A 19,650-nucleotide genomic window follows, 5' to 3' on the forward strand; every position below is an offset into this window, starting at 1 on the left:
ACATTAAACAAACCTTTGCTTCTGGACTGTAGCTTCACACGTGTTTTTCTCCTTCCTTAGGTGGGAAAGGATAGGTTTAGTAGACTAGAGTTGAATATTTTTCTTCCCTCATATGGAATGCTAGAGCTGACTGGATTATTTCCCTTTCCTTCAGTCAGTTAGGCTCTGATAATACCCCAGCAGGTGAGGCTAATGATTAGCTAGTTTCTGTTGAGGGCAAGGTTTCTTAAGAAGAATCGAGTGCTCTGATATATTTTAAAAACACTCCTTTTAAAAAATAAAAACACTCCTTTTGCCCTTCCCCTGCTGGAAGCATAAAGGTTTTTTTGTTTGTTTGTTTTTTCTCCAGCTGTACTTTGAGAATTTGCTAAAGCTCCTAGAGATAAATCTCAAAAAAATTTGATAGCCCCTGGAAGATGGGGTCACCCTGTCTCTCAAAGTTGTTCATGCTAAACCTTGAGCGATTTCTTTATTACAATTCAGATTTTTCCTTCCCTGATACTTGTTCTAATGGTTCTTTTCACTCATTGAAGCTCCTTTTGGTAAGTCTGACTCCCTGTATTCCCCTGTCAGCCTCTCCAGTCTAGGGAGCATTGGTGTTCCCTTGGTGCTCAACACTCTTAAGAGTCTTTGAAAAGTTTATTTTTTGGTCTGCTCAGCTTTTGAATTGTTTTTAGGAATGGAGTTGAAGCTTCCAAGGTCTTTACATGTAGAACTATCAGATTTATTTTTCTACATTCATATATTTGTGAATTTTTAATTTTTCATTCTGCTATTGATATTTAGGGGATTTTCAGGTGGCTCAGACCATAAAGAGTCTGCCTGCAATGCAGGAGACCTGGGTTCGATCTCTGGGTCAGGAAGATTCCCCTGGGGAAAGAAATGCAACCCACTCCATTATTCTTGCCTGGAGAATCCCATGGGCAGAGGAATTTGGCGGGCCATGGGGTCACAGAGAGTCAGACACGACTTCACTTTCTTTCTTTCTTCTATTAATGTTTAGCCTCTTTTTACTGTGGTCAGAGAAGATAAGTTGTATCATTGAGTTGGTTGGGTCATGAAGATCTTTTTTGTATAGTATGTGTGTTCTTGCCACCTCTTCTTAATATCTTCTGCTTCTGTTAGGTCCATACCACTTCTGTCCTTTATTGAGCCCATCTTTGCATGAAATGTCCCCTTGGTATCTCTAATTTTCTTGAAGAGATCTCTAGTCTTTCCCATCCTATTGCTTTTCTCTATTTTTTTGCACTGATCACTGAGGAAGGCTTTCTTATCTCTCCTTGCTATTCTTTGGAACTCTGTATTTAAATGGGAATATCTTTCCTTTTCTCCTTTGCTTTTCACTTCTCTTCTTTTCATAGCTATTTGTAAGGCCTCCTCAAACAGCCATTTTGCTTTTTTGCATTTCTTTTCCGTGGAGATGGTCTTGATCCCTGTCTCCTGTACAATCTCACGAACCTCCATCCATAGTTCATCAGGCACTCTATCAGATCTAGTCCCTTAAATCTATTTCTCACTTCCACTGTATAATCATATAAAAAAGTAGAAACATCTAGTCCATTCTAAAATCAATCAGTCTTGGGTGTTGATTGGAAGGACTGATGCTAAAGCTGAAACTCCAATACTTTGGCCACCACATGTGAAGAGTTGACTCATTGGAAAAGACCTTGATGCTGGGAGGGATTGGGGGCAGGAGGAGAAGGGGACAACAGAGGATGAGATGGCTGGATGGCATCACCGACTCGATAGACATGAGTTTGAGTAAACTCTGGGAGTTTGTGATGGACAGGGAGGCCTGGCCTACTGTGATTCATGGGGTCGCAAAGAATCGGACACAACTGAGCAACTGAACTGAACTGTACAGAACTGTGATGCTGAAGAAGGCTCTTGAGAGTTCCTTGGATGGCAAGGAGATCAAACCAGTCAATCTTAAAGGAAATCAACCCTGAATGTTTATTGGAAGGACTGATGCTGAACCTGAAATTCCAGTACTTTGGCCACCTGATGCACACAGCCAACTCATTGGAAAATACCCCAATGCTGGGAAATACTGAGGGCAGAAGGAGAAAAGGATGACAGAGAATGAGATGATTGGAGGATGAATCATCTCAGACGATGAATGGTATCACTGATTCAGTGGACATGAACTTGTGCAAACTCCAGGAGATGGTGGCAGAGAGGGAAGCCTGGCATGCTGCAGTCCTTGGGGTCCCAAAGAGTTAGATGCGACTTGGTGACTGAGCAACAACAACAATAGTCGTTTTTGCTTTTCTATTTGCCTACATACTTATTTTTAACAAGGAACTTTATCAATCTGGCTTTGAATTATTGCCTCCTATCTTTGGTTTTGTTAACCAGGAACTCCTTACCCTTTATTTTGGGGTGTCTTATAGCTCCTATTTTATGGAGGGATAGTTTTGCCATATACAAAAGTCTTGGTGGACATAATTACCATCAAGATTTTAAATATATCTTTCCACTGATTTTTTGGCCTCTACAGTTTTTGTGGAAAAATTGAAATGTTATCATATGGATGATCCTTTGTATATGACAAGTTACTATTCTCTTGATGCCTTGAACATTCTCTCCTTTGCTTTGGCTTTTGACAGTTTTATTACAATATGCCTTACTGTGAGTCTGTTTGGTTTTATCCTTCTTGGAGTTTAACTTTTTGGATTTCTAGATTCAGGTACTTTGCAAAATTTTGGAAGTTTTCAGTCATTCTTATTTTAAATACTTATTCCTTCCTGATCTCTCTTCTGGGACTCTATAAAGTGGATGTTACTACAATTGATTGAGTTCCATGGGTCCCTTAAGATCTGTTTATTTTTCTTTATTCTTTTTTCTTTCTGATAATCACACTGCAAATTTTTATTCTTTCTTCAGGCATGCTGTTTCTTTCTTGAGTTTCCTGTAGTCTATTATTCAAACTTTCTGGTAAAATTTTAAATCTTCAAGGATTGCATTTTTTTTAGCTCCAAGACTCTGTTTGGTTTATTTTTATAGAAACTTTCACATTATTCTGTACTTGTTCATATACTTTTCAGATTTTCTTTCATTCTTGATGATTTTCATCGGTTGTTGCATATTTAAGGCATTTATCTAAAAGTTTTTATTTAGTAAGTCCATGCCTGGACTTCCTCAGGAATGATTTGTGTCAAATTGGTTTTTTAGCTGCTAGTGTTTCATGCTTCTTCCTTTTTTGTATACTTTGTAACTTGTAATTAAATTATTCCTAGGAAAAGGACAATCAAGAACTTGTGTATATGGCTGAAAACTTGGCAAACACTATATTGGATTTGTTTGCAGCTGGGACAGAAACAACAAGCACCACACTGAGATATGGGCTCCTCCTCCTGCTGAAACACCCTGAGGTCACAGGTATGATAACATGGTGGGCAGGGTGACTGCAGAAGAGATGAGAGAAAGATGCTTGAAAGTATTCCACCTTGTTTCTCTCAGAAAACTATTTAAGTCTCTGAGCAGCTTCATTTTTCTCAAATTTAATGAAGGGATAGCAATGTGACATCTTTACATAATATGAGATGACTAAGAGGAGTGAAGACTCTGTGAATGGTAAGAACATCAACACTGTAGCATCTGAATTTCATGGGAGGTCATGTGTAGCAGGCATGGCCAGCATGAATTGACCTGGAGCTGCATATTGGTTTTATCATGGAAATGTAACTGTGATGGCCCTTCATTCTGAAAATGAGATGTTCCAAACAACAGTGTCTGAGGACTACTCAGTGGTCTAGTGTTTACAACTTCACCTCCAATTCACGGGGTATGGCTTCAATCCCAGTTTGGAGAGCTAAGGTCCCATGTGCTGTGGAGGGTGGCCAAAAATCAAAACAAAAGAAAAAAAAAAAAAGCCAGTGTTGGGAAAATAGAAATGCTCCTTACTGAAGCATAATTGGAAATTATAGAAATTTAGTGAAGCTGCCTGATATAATTTCCACAGTCTAGGAAGTTCTCTAAAGAGTTAGATTGACAATAAATTGGCTTAAGATACTTATGTAAAGGAATTTTATTGGTCCATAAGTTTCTTTTCAGAAGAGTGGTTATTGCCAAAAAATGCATTTTGAGGAGTCAAGAATTTTATCTTTCACAACAACTTTTTGTTAGAAATTAATTTTTAAAGGATTATGGCTATGCGTCACTGTTTAGAAACATACATTACCTTGATTAGTGTCAGAATAGCCCTGAAATGATTATAACATATGAGAATTAGCCTTTTAAAGTTGGAGAAGAGGAGGTCAAGACGCAGCCAACAAATATTCAACAGATTTCTGAAATACAGAGAGCATATTGAGGGGTGACAATGAAGTCAGTAGAGAGGATGAAGTTGTTGTTCAGTCACTGAGTTGTGTCCAGCTCTTTGCAACCCCATAGACTGCAGCATGTCAGGCTGCCCCATCCTTTAGTATCTCCCAGAGTTTGCTCAAATTCATGTCCATTGAGTCGGTGATGCTATCTACCCATCTCATCTTCTGCTGCTCCTTTCTCCTTTTACCCTCAATCTTTCCCAGCATCAGGGTCTTTTCCAAAGAGTTGGCTCTTTGTATCAGGTAGCCAGAGTATTGAAGCTTCAGCTTCAGCATCAGTCCTTCCTTTGAATATTCAGGGTTGATTTCCTTTAAGATTAACTTGTTTGATCTCCTTGTAGTCCAAAGGACTCTCAAGAGTCTTCTCCAGCACCACAATTCAAAACCATCAATTCTTCAGTGTACAGCCTTCTTTATGGTCCAACTCTCACATCCATACATGACTACTGGAAAGGCCTTACCTTTGACTATATAGAATTTTGTCAGCAACATGATGTCTCTGCTTCCTACTACTCTGGCCTGGTTTGTCATAGTTTTCCTTCCAAGGAGCAAGCGTCTTTTAATTTCGTGGCTGCAGTCACCATCTGCAGTGATTTCGGAGCCTAAGAAAATAAAATCTGTCACTATTTTCATTTTTCCCTCTTTTATTTGCCTTGAAGTGATGGGACTGGATTCCATGATCTTAGTTTTTTTGAATGTTGAGTTGTAAGCCGACTTTATCACTCTCCTCTTTCACCCTCATCAAGAGGTTCTTCAGCTCCTCTTCACTTTCAACCTTGAGAGTGGTATCATCAAATGAGGAGAAGTCATTTATGTTCTTACAGTCTTAAAGGTTCTGAATTGGGAAGTACCTAGTTTCAAAAAGGATAGAGGAGACAAAGGCTGATAAAAGTAGCTCTCCCACCCAGGAGTCTTTGATAACTCCTTTTATCAGGTAACTTTCATTCTCCAATAGGATGAGAGAGGTTTACTGTCTAGAGAAATGGAATCTAAGAGGTCCTACACTCAGGATGCTTGGCAGAGACAGGGGAAAAGAGTGAGGCCCCAACATAAAGGAAAGATTAGGGAAGAATCCACTTCTTGAATTCAGAGATTCTTGGTTCCTTTCTCCATCCTGCTTCCTGAAATTCAGCTGCCAGAGAAAAACTCCAGAGTGAGCACTCTGGAGAAAAGACTTCCAAGTTTTGCCATCTAGACAGAAAATTATCTTAACATGTCTCACAGAGTGAATGAAATAAAAACATCCTTCCCAAGACACAAGGTCACAAAATTTCAGAACACCAGGATGAAAGAGAAAATCACAAAACCTTTCAGAGAGATGTAGCAGATCATAGATAAAAGATTAGAGTTCACAACAGCATCAGAATTCAAGAGTAAATATCAAACTGGGTATTAATTTTTAAAGGGTGCTTTCAGTCTTGTATGTTTGTCACAGTTTTTATTCACAGTTTCCCCTTTCTCATCCAGATGCCTGAGGTCATGTCAAGGAAGTCATGGGCTCTGGGGATTTAAAAAGCTCATAAAGGAGAGTAAAAGTGTCAGGGCTATTGCTAGATAGCAAGCCTGGAAAATATCCACATCTAAATGGATTAGGTGGGTAAAGCAGGTGTGAGGAGAGACACCAAGAACAAAAGAGAGGTGATGGAATATCTGTAACTTCTGAATAATAAGTAAATTATTATTAGGAGTTTGACGCATCTGCCTCAGTGTTAGGAAATAATCCTAAATCAAATATGAGTCTCAATCCTAAGTCAAGATACAGAGTTGTTTGAATTGAACTAAAATAATATGGTTAGGTCCAAGAAAGTACCAAAAAGGAACATAATCATAATTTTCTTACCAGGAAGCAATGTTTATTTAGTCAGAATGATGTTAGAGTGAATATTCTAACAACCAAAAATTGTGGTGTAAACATATTGGGGAAATGGACTAAGGGGATTTTTGTATGTGTTTGTGTGTGTGTGTGTGTGTGTGTGTGTGTGTGTGTGTGATTTTGTATAAGTGGTGGATGGAGATGTAAATTCTCAACTCCCATGCCAGGACATCAGATTATTGTTTTAAAATTTGCAAGTTAAAAATAGAAACAAAGAGTCATTATTTAAAAATAGGACATGAATTTCAGAAGAAACTGCTAAAATGCTCAAACTGTGGCATTTGACAATAGGAGGATAAAGTGAATACCATCATAAATTGTTCAGGCAAAATACACAAATACAATAAAACACATATAAGTTAAATTTTAACCTGTATTATTTTGATGTAAAATTAATATTTTATTCTTGCTTGTTTTTTGAAGGAAAATATTTTTTAATTAATTTATTTAATTGGAGGCTTATTACTTTACAATATTGTGGTGGTTTTTGCCATACATTGACATGAATCAGCCGTGGGTGTACACGTATCTGCCATCCCCAACCCCCCTGCCAGCTCCCTCCCCATCCCGTCCCTCTGGGTTGTCCCATTGCACCGGCTTTGAGTACCCTGTTTCATGCATTGAACTTGGACTGGTGATCTATTTCACATATGGCAATATACATATTTCAATTCTATTCTCTCAAATCATCCCACCCTCACCTTCTCCCACAGAGTCCAAAACTCTCTTCTTTATATCTGTATCTCTTTTGCTGTCTTGCATATAGGGTCATCGTTAACCATCTTTCTAAATTGCATATATATGCGTTAATATACTGTACTGGTGTTTTTCTTTCTGACTTACCTCGCTCTGTATAATAGGCTCCAGTTTCATCCACCTCATTAGAACTGATTCAAATGTGTTCTTTTTAATAGCTGAGTAATATTCCATTGTGGATATGTACCACAACTTTCTTATCCATTCATCTGCCAATGTAATTTCTTGACTTTATATTCTGTTTATATTTGAAACATTTCATCATTTCTCTTTGTTTTATCATGTATGCTAATATAGAGATATGTATAGATGTATCTTAAGCCAGGCTTGTAAGAGACTTACATGTGTCTGTACTATGGCCATTACCTCTCTATGTTTAGGTTTCTTTCTGGTCTTATAGTTTATGTGTATAATGATGTTGAAAGTGAAAGAAAGTGTTAATTGTTCAGTTGTGTCCCTTTGCGACCCCATGGGCTGTAGCCCACCATGCTCCTCTGTCCATAGGATTTTCCAGGCAGGAATACTAGAGTGAGTAGCCATTTCCTGCTCCAGGGCATCTTCCCAAACCAGGGATAGAATCCAGGTCTCCTACCTTGTAGGCAGATTCTTTACCATCTGAACCACCCGGGAAGTTCATATGCTGTTGGGACACCTTCATAAATGCCTCATGTATCCCTGAATTGGTATGGAATGTGGTGTGCATTTTCCTCTTTCTCCATCCTTCTTACTTATCTATTATCAGCTAAGGTCCAGGAAGAGATTGACCGTGTCATTGGCAGACACCGGAGCCCCTGCATGCAGGACAGGAGCCACATGCCCTACATGGACGCTGTGGTCCATGAGATCCAGAGATATGTTAACCTGGTCCCCACTGGTATACCTCATGCAGTGACCCAGGACATTAACTTCAGAAACTACCTCATCCCCAAGGTAGGATGGTTTCTCTTATACTGACCTCGTTGGTCTTGAAGTTCCCATTTATACAGTATGGGCACAACCTTCGATGAACACAAGGTGAGAGAAGTAAAAATAGTCTTGTGTGTGGTGGCTTGATGGGTTGTGTGTTGTTTCCAGTTTTGTCTGTAAAGCTTTGTAACAGATTTCGACAGGTAGTAGTGCAAGACTTCCACATTTTTTGTTTCTTTTATATTGTTTGTCTAACCATAGCTGTCCACATTTCCAACTGAATGTTAGTATCAATTTGTCCATTTACCAAAATACTCTTCAGGGATTTTCTTTTAGAATGGTGACATTTTAGATCAATTTAGAAAGACTGAATATCATGATATGAATATGATATAGTCTCCCTGTTTTAAAGGGTTTTCTGTAATGTTTTTCAATAATTTATTCCAGGCATTGGCTTGAATATTTTTGGGATAATTTTGCCAAGGTGGTTATTGTAGTTAGAAATTTTTTTAATGCCTTATCCATTTTTTGCATGTAATATCAAAATGTAATTGCTTTTATCATTTTTATGACCTTGTATATGGCAAACTTGCTAAATTTAAAATCATTTCTGAAAATTTCTCTCTAGTTAATTGCAATTTCTATATACATTATCCTGCCTGTCTGGATTAATATCTTTGTATCATCCTTTTTTTATTTCTGATTTGAAGGAGAGTTGAAGTTAACATCTCACTATTGGGAATGATGTTTTATCTACATTTTGTTGGACTTTTTTTTAAATCAAATTAAGGAAGTTTGCCTGGTGGCCTAGTGGTAAAATAATCCTCTTACCAGTACAGGAGATGCAGGAGACACCAGTTTAATCCCTGGGTCAGAAAGTTCCCCTGGAGAAGGAAATGGCAACCCACTCCAATATTCTTGCCTGGAAAATCCCATGGCCAGAGGAGCCTGACAAGCTACAGTCCATGGGGACAAAAGGAGTTGGACATGACTGAGCAGGAGCACAGACAATATATATTTTGTAGACCACACCAGGTTGTTTTAGTTAATGCAGAATTCAGGTTAAATCATTGATAAGCCCGAATGATTTCACTATATTGCAATATGTGAAAATTTTTTCCATTAATAACCACTTGTGTATCCATATACAGCTATCCATCAAAATCTCCTTACTTCGGTATGCATACCTCAATAACAGTGATAACTGTACACAGAGGAATAATAGCATGGCTTATCACTGAAACAATGATATTATCTAATGCACCGGCTATACTTAAAATATCCCAATTTTCTTAGAATAACCTTTCTAGTTTTTCTGTTTTCCTTCATAAATAAGGTGAGGGTCCATACTGTCACTTCCATTATTATTCGTTATGCAGTGCTGTTCACATGATAAAGTGGTATTTGCCAGACTGCTCCAGAGCAGAGGTCCTTTTTTTACATTTAATACACCAAAATCTATTGCATGGTACATTAGGGCTTTGAGAGTATAGTGTTTCTTAATCATTTACTGAACAGTTTTAGCTTTGCTAGCAAAACATGTTTAAATTGATGATACTAACCTGAATTGGTATGAAATGATTTTTATAGTTTTATCATTCTTCCTGTGTTTCAAATCTAGGATTAATGGATGATGACGTCTACTGTATTTTTGTTTTCTTAAATAATTTTATTTATTTATTCATTTATTTTTGGCTGTGCTCAGTCTTTGTTGCTACATGCGGGCTTTTCTCTAGTTGTGGCGAGTGGGGTTAATCTTCATTGCAGTGCATGGGCTTCCCATTTTGCATGACTTCTCCTGTTGTGGAGCATGTGCTCTAGGGCACAAAGGCTTCACTAGTTGTGGCGATTTGGCTCAATAGTTGTGCTTCCCAAGTTCCAGAGCACAGGTTCAGTAGTTTGGTGCCTTGGCTTATCTGCTCCACAGCATGTGGGATCTTTCTGAACCAGGGATCGAACTTGTGTCTCCTGCATTGGCAAGTGGATTCTTTACCACTGAGCTACCAGGGAAGCTCTACCATATGTTTTCAAATAAAGACAGACTGTCTGCATGGCAATGGTAAACAATAATATTTGTTACCAAACTTATTCTGTTATCACAGAAGATCATATATTCATTTATAAAAACACTATGAACAGGTAACTCCAGACTTTTCTAGTTCAATAGAGACTTCCATTTTAAACCATAATCCAAATACGAGATGAGTGAGAATTGAAATGATAAAATAAAACACCTCATGGGAACAGACACCTGTATCCAAACATGCAGATTGGATTCATGAGGTCTGACACCCTAGGACCCAGATACCAAGGTTTTCAGATGCTGTTGAAGTTCACTTCAGCAGCATCACTGCCACTAGTCTTAAACTTATCCTTGTTAATTACTTGTTCTGTCTGCCTCACAATACCACTGCCCTTCTTTGGACTGAAGTTTCCTCATTATTGGTCCTTAGAATGGAATAACGATTTGCAGCATTCCTTCTAGCTTCATGACTTCTCCATAGTTTAGTTTATCTTCATCTGTTCATTCCAGGGCACGAATATATTAACATCACTGACTTCTGTGCTACGTGATGACAAAGAATTCCCCAACCCTGGGGTATTTGATCCTGGCCACTTCCTGGATGAGAGTGGCAACTTTAGAAAAAGTGACTATTTCATGGCTTTCTCTACAGGTAATAATTTTTTTTCCCTCATACCTTTAGAGGACAATATACCTTCTAAGGATAAGTTGGGAGTTATATAGTAATCCTATGGGGCTGGTAGAAACGCTTTGTCCATGTTGAGGGACAGCAATCCCAATGCCCACGCACTTTCCCTCCCCATGAGACATCATCATTATTGGGCTAGATTACTGGAGCTTTGGAGAGGTGACCCAGTTACTTCAAATTTAGAAATAAAACTTGAGCTGGAAATTGAAAATGTAAGAGAACCATATCTTAGCCAGAAAGAACCGTGTGTTATAAAATCTCAAGGTGTGTTGGAGGTTGATGAAGAGTAGGTATACTTAGAGAAGAGAAGCGAGCCTGTGAAGAATGAAAAGAAACATGTGGGGGGAGGAGCCAAGATGGCGGAGGAGTAGGACGGGGAGACCACTTTCTCTCCTACAAATTCATCGAAAGAATAACTGAACGCAGAGCAAACTTCACAGAACAACTTCTGATCACTAGCTGAGGTCATCAGGCGCCCAGAAAAGCAGCCCATTGTCTTCGAAAGGAGGTAGGACAAAATATAAAAGATAAAAAGTGAGACAAAAGAGCTGAGGACGGAGATCCGTCCCGGGAAGGGAGTCTTGGGCGGCATTGCTTGGGGTAGGGTCCGGGCCTGAGTGCCCTGAGGACAATCGGAGGGAGCTTCTGTGAGTTACCAACTTGAACTGTGGGAGACCAAAAGAGAGAGAGTAAATTAACCGGCCGAACACACTGCCAGCCATTCGCAGAACAAAGAGACCAAGAAAGTCCCGAGAAGAGCACGCAGGCTGCGGACCGGCCCAGCCCCGCCAGAGGCAGGAGGCGGGGGGGAGGGGAAGGTCGCGGCGAGACACAGGGCGCAGGCACCCGACTGGCGCCAAAGGAAACTGAAACTGGGTCCGTGGAAGGGAGTGGGCACGCCACAACTGGGGAGAGTGCGCCCATCAAGCCCCTCGCTGCCTGGACCGCTCTGACGGGGAAGGCACTGAGAGCAGGCGCAGCTTTTCGTTCCGCGCTTTTGTGGAACACCCGAGAGCTGGAACCTCGCGCAGTGCGGGGCGTGCTCCATATAGAGCAGCAGGGAGCCTAAGCAGCGCGGACGGAGAAAGCAGCGTCAGCCCCTCCCGGCAGCGCCAGCCCGTCCCCGCGGTGCAAACCCGCCCCCACAGCGCCAGCCCCTCCCCGCAGCGCCAGCCCCTCCCTGCAGCGCCAGCCCCTCCCCGCAGAGCAAAGGAACTAGCTACCTGAATAAGAGTCCACCTCCGCCCGCCTGTGTCAGGGCAGAAATGAGGCTCTGAAGAGACTGGCAAACAGAAGCCAAATAAACAAAGGGAACCGCTTCAGAAGGGACTGGCACAACAGATTAAAATCCCTCTAGAAAACACCAACTACACCGGAAGGGGCCTGTAGATATCGAGAAGTGTAAGCTGGAACGAGGAGCTATCTGAAACTAAGCCGAACCCACACTGACCGCAACAGCTCTAGAGAAACTCCTAGATATAATTTTACTTTTTTCTCCCTTTTTTTTTTTTTATTTTTTCTTTTTTATTTTTTCTCTTTTATTTTCCTTTAAAATCCCCTATTACTCCCCCATTACTCCTTGACTTTCATTTCCATAGATTTTTACGATTTTTTTAATTAGGGGAAAAAAAAAATTTTTTTTTCTTTCTTTCTTTCTTTTTTCTTTTTCTTTTTTTTTTCTTTCTTCTTTTTTTTTCTTTTTCTTTCCTTTTTCTCTTCTATTTTCTATTTTTCTTTTCCTCTTATTTCTTTTAAAGTCCTCTAGTACTCCTCTACTACTCCTTAATTTTCATTTTCAATACACTATAACCTTACAAAAAAAAAGAAGAAGAAGAAGAGAAGCCCTATTTTTACACCAAAGATTATTCTCTCCCAATCTTGACTCTCTGTTTTCTACCTCAGAACACCTCTATTTCCTCCTTTCCCCTTCTCTTCCCAATCCAATTCTGTGAATCTTTGTAGGTGACTGGGCTACGGAGAACACTCTGGGAACAGACAGCTGTGTAGATCTGTCTATCTCCTCTTGAGTCCCCCTTTTTCTCCTCCTGCTCATCTCTATCTCCCTCCTCCCTCTCCTCTTCTTCATGTAACTCTGTGAACCTCTCTGGGTATGCCTAACGGGGGAGAATCTTTTTGCCATTAACCTAGAAGTTTTCTTATCAGTGCTGTATAGTTGGAGAAGTGCTGAGACTACAGGAAGAATAAAACTGAAATCCAGAGGCAGGAGACTTAAGCCCAAAACCTGAGAACACCAGAAAACTCCTGACTACATGGAACTTTAAGTAATAAGTGACCGTCCAAAAGCCTCCATACCTACACTGAAATCAACCACTACCCAAGAGCCAATAAGTTATAGAGCAAGACATACCACGCAAATTCTCCAGCAACGCAGGAACATAGCCCTGAACATCAACATACAGGCTGTCCAAGGTCACACCTAACACATAGACCCATCTCAAAACTCATTACTGGGCACTCCATTGCTCTCCAAAGAGAAGAAATCAAGTTCCACGCACCAGAACACTGACGCAAGCTTCCCTAACCAGGAAACCTTGACAAGCCAATCGTCTAACCCCACCCACTGGGTTAATCCTCCACAATAAAAAGGAACCACAGACCTCCAGCATACAGAAAGCCCACTCCAGACACAGCAATCTAAACAAGATGAAAAGGCAGAGAAATACCCAACAGGTAAAGGAACATGAAAAATGCCCACCAAGTCAAACAAAAGAGGAGGAGATAGGGAATCTACCTGAAAAAGAATTTAGAATATTGATAATAAAAATGATACAAAATCTTGAAAACAAAATGGAGTTACAGATAAATAGCCTGGAAACAAAGATTGAAAAGATACAAGAAATGTTTAATAAAGACCTAGAAGAAATAAAAAAGAGTCAATTAAAAATGAATAATGCAATGAATGAGATCAAAAACACTTTGGAGGGAACCAAGAGTAGAATAATGGAGGCAGGAGATAGGATAAGTGAGGTAGAAGATAAAATGGTGGAAATAAATGAAGCAGAGAGGAAAAAAGAAAAAAGGATCAAAAGAAATGAGGACAACCTCAGGGACCTCTGGGACAATGTGAAACACCCCAACATTAAAATCATAGGAGTCCCAGAAGAAGAAGACAAAAAGAAAGGCCATGAGAAAATACTCGAGGAGATAATAGCTGAAAACTTCCCTAAAATGGGTAAGGAAATAGCCACCCAAGTCCAAGAAACCCAGAGAGTCCCAAACAGGATAAACCCAAGGCGAAACACCCCAAGACACATATTAATCAAATTAACAAAGATCAAACACAAAGAACAAATATTAAAAGCAGCAAGGGAGAAACAACAAATAACACACAAAGGGATTCCCATAAGGATAACAGCTGATCTATCAATAGAAACCCTCAAGGCCAGAAGGGAATGGCAGGACGTACTGAAAGTAATGAAAGAGAATAACCTACAACCTAGATTACTGTATCCAGCAAGGATCTCATTCAGATATGAAGGAGAATTTAAAAGCTTTACAGATAAGCAAAAGCTGAGAGAATTCAGCACCACCAAACCAGCTATTCAACAAATGCTAAAGGATCTTCTCTAGATAGGAAACACAGAAAGGTTGTGTAAACGTGAACCCAAAACAACAAAGTAAATGGCAACGGGACCACACCTATCAATAATTACCTTAAATGTAAATGGGTTGAATGCCCCAACCAAAAGACAAAGATTGGCTGAATGGATACAAAAACAAGACCCCTATATATGCTGTCTACAAGAGGCCCACCTCAAAACAAGAGACACATACAGACTAAAAGTGAAGGGCTGGAAAAAAATATTTCATGCAAATGGAGACCAAAAGAAAGCAGGAGTCGCAACACTCATATCAGATAAAATAGACTTTCAAATAAAGGATGTGAAAAGAGACAAAGAAGGACACTACATAATGATCAAAGGATCAATCCAAGAAGAAGATATAACAATTATAAATATATATGCACCCAACATAGGAGCACAGCAATATATATGGCAAACACTAATGAGTATGAAAGAGGAAATTAATAGTAACACAATAATAGTGGGAGACTTTAATACCCCACTCACAACTATGGATAGATCAACTAAACAGAAAATTAACAAGGAAACACAAACCTTAAATGACACAATGGACCAGCTAGACCTAATAGATATCTATAGGACATTTCACCCCAAAACAATCAACTTCACCTTTTTCTCAAGTGCACACGGAACCTTCTCCAGAATAGATCACATCCTGGGCCATAAATCTAGTCTTGGAAAATTAAAAAAAATTGAAATCATTCCAGTCATCTTTTCTGACCACAGTGCAGTAAGATTAGATCTCAATTACAGGGAAAAAATTGTTTAAAATTCAAACATATGGAGGCTAAATAACACGCTTCTGAATAACCAACAAATCATAGAAGAAATCAAAAAAGAAATCAAAATATGTATAGAAATGAATGAAAATGAAACACAACAACCCAAAACCTATGGGACACTGTAAAAGCAGTGCTAAGGGGAAGGTTCATAGCATTACAGGCTTACATCAAGAAACAAGAAAAAAACCAAATAAATAACCTAACTCTACACCTAAAGCAATTAGAGAAGGAAGAAATGAAGAACCCCAGGGTTAGCAGAAGGAAAGAAATCTTAAAATTCAGGGCATAAATAAACGCAAAAGAAACTAAAGAGACCATAGCAAAAATCAACAAAGCTAAAAGCTGGTTTTTTGAAAAAATAAACAAAATTGACAAACCATCAGCAAGACTCATTAAGAAGCAAAGAGAGAAGAACCAAATTAACAAAATTAGAAATGAAAATGGAGAGATCACAACAGACAACACTGAAATACAAAAGATCATAAGAGACTACTACCAGCAGCTCTATGCCAATAAAATGGACAACTTGGATGAAATGGACAAATTCTTAGAAAGGTATAACTTACCAAAACTGAACCAGGAAGAAACAGAAGATCTTAACAGACCCATCACAAGCAAGGAAATCGAAACTGTAATCAAAAATCTTCCAGCAAACAAAAGCCCAGGACCAGATGGCTTCACAGCTGAATTCTACCAAATATTTAGAGAAGAGCTAACACCTATCTTACTCAAACTCTTCCAGAAAATTGCATATGAAGGTAAGCTTCCAAACTCATTCTATGAGGCCACCATCACCCTAATTCCAAAACCAGACAAAAATGCCACAAAAAAGAAAACTACAGGCCAATATCACTGATGAACATAGATGCGAAAATCCTTAACAAAATTCTAGCAAACAGAATCCAACAACATATTAAAAAAATCATACACCATGACCAAGTGGGCTTTATCCCAGGAATGCAAGGATTCTTTAATATCCACAAATCAATCAATGTAATACACCACATTAACAAATTGAAAGATAAAAACCATATGATCATCTCAATAGATGCAGAGAAAGCCTTTGACAAAATTCAACACTCATTTATGATTAAAACTCTCCAAAAAGCAGGAATAGAAGGAACATACCTCAACATAATAAAAGCTATATATGACAAACCCACAGCAAGCATCACCCTCAATGGTGAAAAATTGAAAGCATTTCCCCTGAAATCAGGAACAAGACAAGGATGCCCACTCTCACCACTACTATTCAACATAGTGTTGGAAGTTTTGGCCACAGCAATCAGAGCAGAAAAAGAAGTAAAAGGAATCCAGATAGGAAAAGAAGAAGTGAAACTCTCACTGTTTGCAGATGACATGATCCTCTGCATAGAAAACCCTAAAGACTCTACCAGAAAATTACTAGAGCTAATCAATGAACATAGTAAAGTTGCAGGATATAAAATTAACACACAGAAATCCCTTGCATTCCTATATACTAACAATGAAAAAACAGAAAGAGAAATTAAGGAAACAATACCATTCACCATTGCAACAAGAAGAATAAAATACTTAGGAGTATATCTACCTAAAGAAACAAAAGACCTATACATAGAAAACTATAAAACACTGATGAAAGAAATCAAAGAGGACACAAACAGATGGAGAAACATACCGTGTTCATGGATTGGAAGAATCAATATTGTCAAAATGGCTATTCTACCCAAAGCAATCTATAGATTCAATGCAATCCCTATCAAGCTACCAACGGTATTTTTCACAGAACTAGACCAAAGAATTTCGCAATTTGTATGGAAATACAAAAAACCTCGAATAGCCAAAGTAATCTTGAGAAAGAAGAATGGAACTGGAGGAATCAACCTGCCTGACTTCAGACTCTACTACAAAGCCACAGTCATCAAGACAGTATGGTACTGGCACAAAGACAGTAATATAGATCAATGGAACAGAATAGAAAGCCCAGAGATAAATCCACGAACCTATGGACACCTTATCTTTGACAAAGGAGGCAAGGATATACAATGGAAAAACGACAACCTCTTTAACAAGTGGTGCTGGGAAAACTGGTCAACCACTTGTAAAAGAATGAAACTAGAACACTTTCTAACACCATACACAAAAATAAACTCAAAATGGATTAAAGATCTAAATGTAAGACCAGAAACTATAAAACTCCTAGAGGAGAACATAGGCAAAACACTCTCCGACATAAATCACAGCAAGATCCTCTATGACCCACCTCCCAGAATATTGGAAATAAAAGCAAAACTAAACAAATGGGACCTAATGAAACTTAAAAGCTTTTGCACTACAAAGGAAACTATAAGTAAGGTGAAAAGACAGCCCTCAGATTGGGAGAAAATAATAGCAAATGAAGCAACAAAGGATTAATCTCAAAAATATACAAGCAACTCCTGCAGCTCAATTCTAGAAAAATAAATGACCCAATCAAAAAAATGGGCCAAAGAACTAAACAGACATTTCTCCAAAGAAGACATACAGATGGCTAACAAACACATGAAAAGATGCTCAACATCACTCATTATTAGAGAAATGCAAATCAAAACCACAATGAGGCACCATTACACGCCAGTCAGGATGGCTGCTATCCAAAAGTCTACAAGCAATAAATGCTGGAGAGGGTGTGGAGAAAAGGGAACCCTCTTACACTGTTGGTGGGAATGCAAACTAGTACAGCCGCTATGGAAAACAGTGTGGAGATTCCTTAAAAAACTGGAACTAGAACTGCCATATGACCCAGCAATCCCACTTCTGGGCATACACACTGAGGAAACCAGATCTGAAAGAGACACGTGCACCCCAATGTTCATCGCAGCACTGTTTATAATAGCCAGGACATAGAAGCAACCTAGATGCCCATCAGCAGACGAATGGATAAGGAAGCTGTGGTACATATACACCATGGAATATTACTCAGCCGTTAAAAAGAATTCATTTGAACCAGTCCTAATGAGATGGATGAAACTGGAGCCCCTTATACAGAGTGAAGTAAGCCAGAAAGATAAAGAACATTACAGCATACTAACACGTATATATGGAATTTAGAAAGATGGTAAAGATAACCCTATATGCAAAACAGAAAAAGAGACACAGAAATACAAAACAGACTTTTGGACTCTGTGGGAGAATGTGAGGGTGGGATATTTCAAAAGAACAGCATGTATACTATCTATGGTGAAACAGATCACCAGCCCAGGTGGGATGCATGAGACAAGTGCTCGGGCCTGGTGCACTGGGAAGACCTAGAGGAATCGGGTGGAGAGGGAGGTGGGAGGGGGGATCGGGATGGGGAATACGTGTAAATCTATCGCTGATTCATATCAATGTATGACAAAACCCACTGAAATGTTGTGAAGTAATTAGCCTCCAACTAATTTTTAAAAAAAATAAAAAAATAAAAAAAAAAATAAAATGCATTAGCACAAGGTTATATAAGAAAGCAAAAGGAAGCAAATGAAGACTTAATGGCAAATTAAATATAGTAATTTAAGCAGAAATCATAATTGATAGTGCCAGAGAATGCTTCTTACCACACAAGACAGTTAAATAAAGGGATTTAATATGTTGGAAAAAAAAGAAAGAAAGAAACATGTGGGACTACTAGGCTAAGATCAGAAAATACAGCCAGGATATATGACTTTCAAGAAAAATATAGATAAAAACTTGAAAATATGAAATTGTGGTTATAATATGTGAATAATTTAATGAAGTGTTTGGAATAGTCAGTAAATATTTGTTGAAAGAGTAATATTTGCTATGGTAAGATGTCAGATGGATAGCATATGTGTCCACCCTTTGTCCATCAGTCTCCCTAGTCATCCTGCCTTCCATCCATTCATTCAAGCATTCATCAAATGGCTACTACATAATCTCTTTCTTACTGTCAGAAAGACAGAATGCAAGGAATATTTACTCTCTGTGTTTGTTATTTTCAGGAAAACGTGTTTGTTTGGGAGAGGGCCTGGCCCGCGTGGAGCTGTTTTTATTTCAGCCCACAATTTTACAAAAATTTACCTTGAAATCTGTGGTTGACCCAAAGGACCTCGACATCACCCCAGTTGTCAATGGGTTAGCTTCTGTGCCACCTTTCTACCGGCTCTGTTTCATTCCTGTGTAAGGAATGTTAGATCATCTGGCTTCTTCACTGATGTTGTCTTCAACTCCCTCTCATCTGCAGCATTGTTCACCTGCTTCCCCTCATCTTTCCTGAGAGTGCCTGCTCTGACCTCTCTTCATTCATTGTGCAATTTCACTGCAGAAATGTATCTGCTCTTCTTAATACTCTGTAACATCTGTATTGGCTTCCAGATAATGCACATAATTATCTGATGTTGAGTAGTTCCACATGCATAGGACTATATACTCCATCAAAATAAAACAAGATTATTACTCTCTGTACAACACAGAGCTATTTCTGCTATGCCTGTTCCTAATAAAACACATAACTTGGTAAGCCAGAACCAAGCTTTCCTTCTTTTGTGCATATTGCAGATAAGGGAGGAAAGAAAAAAAGGCAAAGGTGTCACATGGTCCTCATATGCCCAGAGAAGGACAGAGGGAATGAGAGTAGAAAAACTCCCTTAGGTGCATGTTACCATGAGTTACTTGAGGTTTGGACTTGAAAGTGAAAGAAATTGTTTTCAGGAGCATCTTCATCCTGTAGGG

General features: G+C 39.0%; 1 protein-coding gene across 1 annotated transcript in view; it reads left to right on the plus strand.

The window, feature by feature from the left end:
* LOC122709490 (cytochrome P450 2C19-like) overlaps nucleotides 1–19,445 on the plus strand; it is a 35,804-nt gene extending 16,359 nt beyond the window's left edge. The window contains exons 6-9 of the mRNA XM_043926913.1: nucleotides 3,240–3,381; nucleotides 7,700–7,887; nucleotides 10,397–10,538; nucleotides 18,921–19,445. Of these exons, the coding sequence (XP_043782848.1) occupies nucleotides 3,240–3,381; nucleotides 7,700–7,887; nucleotides 10,397–10,538; nucleotides 18,921–19,102 (654 nt within the window). The 3' untranslated portion in view covers nucleotides 19,103–19,445. The remainder of the gene's footprint in view (nucleotides 1–3,239; nucleotides 3,382–7,699; nucleotides 7,888–10,396; nucleotides 10,539–18,920) is intronic.
* Nucleotides 19,446–19,650: the final 205 nt, after the last annotated feature.

The sequence above is a fragment of the Cervus elaphus genome, chromosome 15 (assembly GCF_910594005.1).
Source record: "Cervus elaphus chromosome 15, mCerEla1.1, whole genome shotgun sequence".
NCBI lineage: Eukaryota > Metazoa > Chordata > Mammalia > Artiodactyla > Cervidae > Cervus > Cervus elaphus.